At 65.1% G+C, this 7679-nt stretch overlaps 1 protein-coding gene across 6 annotated transcripts in view; it reads right to left on the bottom strand.

The window, feature by feature from the left end:
* RXRA (retinoid X receptor alpha) overlaps positions 1-7679 on the bottom strand; it is a 66410-nt gene that overhangs the window by 14104 nt on the left and 44627 nt on the right. For all 6 annotated transcript variants that reach the window (XM_006165261.3, XM_027767029.1, XM_006165259.3 and 3 more), the window contains exons 6-8: positions 7266-7435; positions 6048-6177; positions 653-785 (exon numbers count right to left, since the gene is read on the bottom strand). In XM_006165261.3, the coding sequence (XP_006165323.1) occupies positions 653-785; positions 6048-6177; positions 7266-7435 (433 nt within the window). The remainder of the gene's footprint in view (positions 1-652; positions 786-6047; positions 6178-7265; positions 7436-7679) is intronic.

Below are 7679 nucleotides of genomic sequence, written 5' to 3'. Positions count from 1 at the left end.
GGGCCCCCGGGGCGCGGAGGCCGGGGCTAGCCAGACAGGGACACAGAAGCTACTATCCACTCAGCTTGGTGGCAGGTCAGCGGGCCCAGCATTTCCGCAGGACGACTCGAATGGGGACAGTGTGCAGCCATGGACATGGGCCTGCCCCCCAAGTGCCTCTCCAAACACGTCCAGTGAGGGGCAAACACAGGCGTGTGGCCAGGCCATGTGCCTGCCTGCTCAGAGCTGGCCCCAGGGCCGGGATGTGCCCCAGGCTATGGAGCATCACTGCCACACCTGGAGAGCCCGTGACATGCCAGCGTCCTGACACTCGAATGAGGACTTGAGACTCCTGGGGAATGGAAACGAAGTAGCGTTTGTTCTGGTGCAAAGGAGACCCTCGACACCTGCGCAGTCCTGCTCACGTCTCCCACTAAAACGGCATCTGAAGAGCCTCCTGCTTTAGCTTAACAGCACGACTGTCCGCACAGGGGCATGTGGGTTTAAAGAAAGGATAGGAAGGGACAGCCTGTTGGGCAGTCCTGGCTGCAGGTGCCAGAGGCCAGCTCACACAGCGTCCTGGTCTTCCTGCCCTGTCTACAGGGACTGTCTGTAACCCACCATCAGCAGGGAGTGCCTGGGCAGGGCGGCCAAAGCCCGGGGCCCAGCCCACCTGTCGAAGATGGCGCCCACCCCCGCGCTGTGGGCGCTGTTCCGGTGGACGTGCAGCCCGGTGGCCAGCAGGATCCCGTCCTTCACGGCGATGGACCGGTGTGAGAAGGAGGCGATGAGCAGCTCGTTCCAGCCTAGGGAGGGGGCATGGTCACTCAGCCGTCTCCAGGCCTGCCACCCTACCCCAGGCCCCAAAGCCCCGTGTCACAGACCCGCCCTCGGAGAACCTGAGCCAGCGTTCTCAAAGTGGGCTCTGTGGAACCCTAACCCCATGCAGTGTTCCACAGAAGAGGTTCCTGAGCACACAAGTCTGGGAAGCACTGAGCAAGCTGGCCCAGCCAGGCCTCGTGCAGGGCCTTCCTGACAGCTGGCCGGGCCCAGGCACTCGCCGACCCACAGAAGCCACTTTGTGCTCACTGCTGGTCTGGTCCCAGCAGTGAACCCTCCCAGACCAACGTGTCGCATGAAATGCCACCACACAGGGACTTCATGAACTGAAACACGCTCCGGGGGGCCAGCGGGGGCCCACACGACCAACCCACCCCGGGGGGGTCCCAGACCCAGAGTCTTGAAACAATGCCAGGCGCCTGGGGGCGTGCCCAAACTCCTGACACGAGAGAAAGGGAGAAGGTGCCACGGTGACCGGCCCTCTCCGCGTCTTTCTGGTGAGCGTACGTGCCCTGTCAGATCAACACAGAAAAGCCCCGGACAGAGAAAGCGCCCGGTTTCACGACTCCCAACCAGACAGCGGGAGGTGCAGCCAGTGCTCGCCAAGGGCCGGAAGGTGTCATGGCTGCCGGCTTCACAGGGGCCACCCAAAGCTGTCTGGGGGTGGCTGAGTGATCGCAGGATGGGTAGGGACAGCCAGGCCAGCACCTGTCAGCCACAGCTCCCAGCACATGCCTAGCCTTTCCCAAAGCACTTGGGCGACTTCAGGGAGCTGCACGGAACCAGCAAGCAGTCCTGCTAGCCGCGTGTCACCCTTGGCAGCCGGAGGGCCAGCCCCTAGGCTGCCTTCCCAGGTAGGCTGACCTGCGTCAGGTGGGGACCACACCCAACCTGCATCCAGGCTGTGCCCGCCAGGCCTCTGCCTGGGCAGCCATGGTCTGCTCACCGCCCGTGGGCGGGTGTCACCCAGTGTGTACCAGGGACGCTTGGATGGAGGGGTCGGGGGAAAGCCAGTGTGGACATACTGCCACCCCCACCTGTCCACACGTCCCCTCTCCTGCAGTGTCCCCCTCCCACAGGAACCTAAGAAAGCTGGGGGTCCGCGGGAGAGTCCGCTTGCGTCACGCTGCGTCCCTCACCAAAGCCACGAAGCAGGAGCTGGCAGGGCCAGTCCCCTCCTGTGCTCAGCCAAGCCTCTCCCATGGTCCTCCTTCACACCTGGAAACACCGCCCACACTTCTGGGCCTCAGGCGGGTGCCACTCTGATGCGGGCCACTCAAGGCCCCAGAGTGGAGGGCTCTGCCTTCACAATGTGACAGGGCTGGTCCTGCCCCAGTCCCAGCCCACAGTTCCTAATGCCAGGCTGCCCGCTCCACCCAAGGACTGGGGGTGTTATATTCTACGACCCGGTGATGACAAATTCTCATTCAGGCAAGGTCCCCCTCCCCCGCCAGCCCAGTGTAGACAGACAGCCTGGGCAGCCCAGGAGGATGATCGGACAGTGCTCGGCAGGGGGCAGAACCGGCCCACACCATCGCCCAACTCCCCCGGCCTGTCCCTGCCTCTGGAGTCACTCCGCACCTCCCTCTCAGCCCCCACAGACCCGTCCAGCCTTCCCCAGCTTCCATCTGCGGGAACACCTCTCTCCACGGCCCCCAGGAGTCCCCGAGGCCCCAGCAGGCAGGAAGGTGGGCTTGTCTCTGACAACACTGGAGGCAGCACGATGAGGTTGCTGTCTGAAGATGCTGCCGAGCTGGGTAACGGCCCCCAGCACCCCCAGAAGGCACAGCTGATGCTCTGCTCACTGTCCCCCATCCTCTACCCAAGGGCCCTCAAGTACCCCTCTCTTGCACTCTGCACAGCGGCAAGCTGCCCGGTCTTCTGGAAGCGAGTTGGAGGACAGAGAGGATCCTGTTCACGGCAACCAACAGGGCCATCTTCCTGAGAGCCCACCCCTCAGGAAGGAGTGCCCACGTGCCCGGCCACGCAAGGACGGCCAACTTTCCAGCACCCCGAGAATGAGGACCTTGAGGACGAGGAGGGCACAGGCCATGCCCAGTCTCCAGGCTCAGGGCTACTCCCCTGACCACCAACGCCCTCCAACGTGGAGGGTGGCCCTGTCCGTGGGACCCCTCCCGACAACCACAGCCCAGCTCAGGGACAACCCTCCTCTCCGCTGGTTCCTGGGAGGCCCAGCCTCCACTCCAGGACACGGGCTCTCGAGGGCTCCCCGAGCCAGGCAGCACTTGCCGGGAGGGGCAGTGCAGAGGGAGGGTCTGGGCTCCAGACCCCACCTCACTGCTCAGAACTGCCGCAGCCCCGCCTGAGCAGACGGTGAGGGTGCCTGCTCCCGAGAGCCAGGAGCGTGATGTGAGGCCACACCCGGATGGCCGAGCAGGAGCTCCAGGGGCACAGGGTAGCTGTGGCTAGAGCGGGGGCAGACCAAAGGTGCGATATGGCATGCCCACTGTCCTGACATGGGGCCCTCAGGCCACGCTGCTCGCGGCCCAGCAAGGCCAGCTGCCACCTGGAGGAAGTGCCTGCACAGCCCGGCCCATCAGCAGATGCGAGTGGCCAACGCGGACTGGGAACCCGAGCGTGGAGTGGCCAGCCCTGCCTCGGTCTACCCTCTGTCAAACAGAAGGGCCAGGTGTCTCTCCACACTCCCGAAGAACAAGCCTAGCCATGCACAGCCTTGTTTTCCAACTTGCCAGAGGGCAGGGATGCTCTCTAGGGAAAGGGAGGGGGAGACAGAGACAGAGACAAAGAGAAACGTGAGGAATCAGCCTGGGGGATGGGCACACTGCAACACCTTCCCCTCATTTGCCTCTCGGGATTTGGGGCACGCACGCACACACGCTGGCACGCCCAGGTCTGGGACTCTAACTGTACAGCCAGCCATGTGGGATCCAGCGCCTTAATCCCCACGCCCGGCTGGCCCAAGCCATGTGAGTTGCATGCTGTTTCTGAAGGCCTCCTGGCCAGGCGTGGGGAGCCCGTGTGGAGAAAGTGGCCGTGGCAGGCACCGGGGGGGAAGCTGGCCCGACCACAGGTACGCTGAAATCCTACAGCAGTGCTGTCACTGCGGGGCCGTGGCTGTACCCACCCAGGACACAGGAAGCCACAGACAGACACTCCCAGGAGAGCAGAGGCCTGGGCCTTGGGGCTAGGCTGATGGACGAAACCCCAGGCCTGGCACTGACCCCCCTAATGACCTCCCAAGGGGAGGGGGAGGTGGGTGGGCCTGCACGAGGGGCACGTCTGCAAGCACCCCATCCCCGGGGCTGGCCAGAGCCTCACCAGTCACTGACCCCTGAACGGAAGAAAACGCAGCCCAGCTCATGACAGAAGCCACCAGCATGGAGCCTGACCCTGGAGCCCCAGAGGAGGGGACCGAGGTCCTTCAGCCACCACCACCCACTAGCCCTTGTCCTTGGGCTGACCCTGGCCTCTCCAGCCACCCAGCCAGCCTGGGCTTCGGCCAGCTTCACCGCTGGGCTGGGCATGCAGGGGACCATCGGTGGGTCAGAGCCCTAAGACGGTGCCACTGTGGTTCCCACTGAGCGTCCCCACCCTGGTGGGACGCACAGGAAGCCAAGGTGTGGAGGGGCCGTCTCAGCCAAGCTCACAGCTCCTGGGCAATGAGGCTGGGGTTCCAACCCTGCAGTCTGGCCGTGGTCCCCAGGAGCCGCCACCTCACCTATGCCTCACAACCCACGACAGTGTGGGTGGAGAGGGACCAGGGACACCGTGCCAAGCGCTCCGGGAGGAGGCCCAAGAGGAAGCACACCAAGGGCCATCGTGGGATTGCCTGAGGGAGGCCGGGGGTGCGGTGCCAAGCTCGGAGCCGAGGAGAGGTGCGAGGGGGATGCTGCCCAGAACTGAAGGGGGAGCCAGGCTTCCGAGTGCCGGGACACGCTGGGCAGGGCACCCGTGGCAGCCCCCACACGTGGCCCACAGAGCCCAGTGCCTTCAGCACTCCACGGCTCCATGTCAAGCCCAAACACAGCAGACACCGCGGCCCTGCCGACCTGCCCAGCCCGAGGTCGGCTCCAGCCCTCAGGCTTCCTGGTCTGCCTGGCCACACGCCATCGGGACAGCCTTCACTGCCTTGGCTCTCCCACCGCACCCTGGGTGTTTAGACCACTGGGGTAGGGCAGGCCCAGCTGGGGCTCTGAACTGGGAGCTCTGGGGCCGGGAGCCCCTGGAACGCAAGGCAGACCAGGGTGGAAGCATCTCCCGGTGGGGTGCTCGGCCCCCCGAAAGATGTCTGTGCCCACTGTAGCAGGGTCACTTGCTTCAGGTTCGAGGAACACATGACCCGGTTAAGGACCTCGCAAAGGGAGATCATGCCAACACAAGCACCAAGAGGGAACAGGAGGGTCCCCCCGCAGCTTCCAGAGCATGCCACACTGCCCACGGCCAACCGTGTGGCTACAAGAGGGTGCCCCGACCCCCGCAGCTCCTAGAGCACGCCACACTGCCCAAGGCCATCTCTGAGTGGCTAGAAGAGGGTCCCCTCCCCGCAGCTTCCAGAGCACACCACACTGCCCATGCACACCCCTGTGTGGCACAAGAGGGTCCCCCCCGCCTCCTGCAGCTTCTAGAGCACGCCACGCTGCCCACGGACATCACTGTGTGGCACAAGAAGGTCTCCCCTGCCCCCTGCAGCTTCTAGAGCACACCACGCTACCCATGCACATCCCTGTGTGGCTACAAGAGGGTCCCCCACAGCTCCCAGAGCACGCCACACTGCCCACAGCCCGTCCCTGTATGGCCGCTGTCCCCCATTTTTCTCAGGGACTGCATCACTGCCAGGCTCCTAAACGGGCCAGGTTGGACCCCTTGGGGACACGAGACAGTGGCCACCAGGGCCAGAGGTGGGAGGCAGCACCACAGGCCCTGTCCGCTTCTGTGTCCCTCGCCTCCCAGGAGGGACCTGCACTCAGGACGAGGTCCTTCGAAGTCCCTTACAGCAGAGGTGGTGGCTCCGAGGGCAACTGCCTGGCCCGGGCCTCCATGTATGGCAATGCCTACTGAAGGAGCTGAGCTCCATGGAGCAGCCACGGGCAGCTCACAGGCCCTGGGGCAGCCCCCGCAGCCACGCGCGCCCACCCCTACCCCTCGGACGGCCCCTTCACAGCTCAGGAGGGCAGGGAGACCGAGGCCTTCCCCGAGCCTGCCTGCCTGGTGCCCTCCACGGCCCCAGCCCACAGCCCGCCACTCACCTGCCCGCAGCAGGATGACCTGGTCGTCCAGGGGCAGCTCCGAGAAGTGCGGGACCCGCTTGGCCCACTCCACAAGGGTGAACAGCTGCTTATCCGCCGCCTGGCAAATGTTGGTGACGGGGTCGTTCGGCTACGGTGAAGGAGAGGTTCCCTGAGCGCTTCCTAGGACGTGGCAAGGGCAGGCCCCCCCACGGCTCCAGGAGGGGCAGGCCGAGCGACAGCCCCAAGGATGTGTCCCCAGACTGCAGTGTCCACCCTTGTATGGCAAAGGGGCCTCTGTGGAGGTGACTTGGCCCAGAGGAGAGAGATGGGACAGTCAAGTGGGCAGCGTAACTCAGGGATCCTCATGGGGGGTGAGAGGGGTCACCCAGGAGGGAAGATGGACGAAGTGGCCATGAGCCGAGGAACTTGGCAGCCTCAAGAAGTCTGGAGTAGGCGCAGATGCAGACGGGACGAGGACCAGGCAGGGGGTCTAAGGGGCCAGAGAGCCCAGAAGGGGGCAGCACTGGCCCAGCAGGGCTAGGTCTGGAGGAGGCCAGCTAGGGAGGGCTGGGAGGAGCCAGCGCGCCTGCTCGGGGGGCTCTGCTGTGGCTCAGGGGAGACCTCAGCCCTCACCGTCTCTGAGCCTCCCGCCCTCACTTAGAGCAGAGCAGAGAAGCGCACACCCCTGCAGAGAGAAGTGGCAGCAGGCCCCACCAGGCCACCGCGGCCCTGCCCAGTGCCTGGCAGAAACGGGCAGTTATGCCCCGAGGCTGGGTAAGCCATGCTCCCTGACCTGTTAGCCGCCTGAGGGGAGCCCAATGCGTCCTTCCCTGCGGGGACCCGGGGCAACTGCAAGGGGCACGGGCCTGAGGTCACACAAGGCACGGGGTGATGCTGTCTTCGCATTCTGCTCCTTCCTGTTGCGCCCACAGGTCGGTGCAGGGTGCAGGTAATGTCCGAGCCCAGCAACCCTCCAGGGGTCTCCCAAGCCAGAACGGCACGCAGGCCACGTGGGGGCAGGAGCCAACCCCTGGACACGAGCCAAACCAGGAGGGCCGCTTGCAGCGTCCCAGACAGGACAGGAGTGCAGGCCACACAGATCCCCGGGGGAGAGGCCAACAAACGTAGCCGTGGACCCCCAGGGTCATCACTGCCTAGGGAGGGGAAGCGAAGGAGGGACCCCCAGGGAACCAAGGCACGTGGGCTGTCACCCCCCCCTCAAGGGCAGGGGCTCACCGAGCTGGGGCTCAGCCCCATGTTGGCCTCCACATAGGTGTCGGTCTTGGGCTCCACTGCCAGCTCGGCCTCCAGGATCTTCTCCACGGGCATGTCCTCGTTGGCGCTGGAGGTGGGCTCCACCTCGCTCTCGTTCCGATCCTTGCCCCGCTGCCGCTCCTCCTGCACGGCTACAACGAGGAGGCGCCGTCGGCACAGCCAGCCCCCAGGCCATGAGTGAGCCAGCACCCCCACACCGGCATCCCACTGGGGCCAGGAGGGAAGGTGTTGTTCAGAGCTGGCCAGTCCTGGCCCTGTCTGCCCCGAGAACACAGCCTGTCTCTTCTGAATACCCCAAACCAATGCTCACACCAGGTTCCTGCCTGGGTCGGGTCGAGACAGACAGCTCAGGCTTCTCAGAGCTGATGTTCAGCA

The sequence above is a fragment of the Tupaia chinensis genome, unplaced genomic scaffold, assembly GCF_000334495.1.
Source record: "Tupaia chinensis unplaced genomic scaffold, TupChi_1.0 Scaffold143845_1, whole genome shotgun sequence".
In the NCBI taxonomy this organism is placed as follows: domain Eukaryota; kingdom Metazoa; phylum Chordata; class Mammalia; order Scandentia; family Tupaiidae; genus Tupaia; species Tupaia belangeri.
This window is presented reverse-complemented; position numbering and strand designations above follow the sequence as displayed.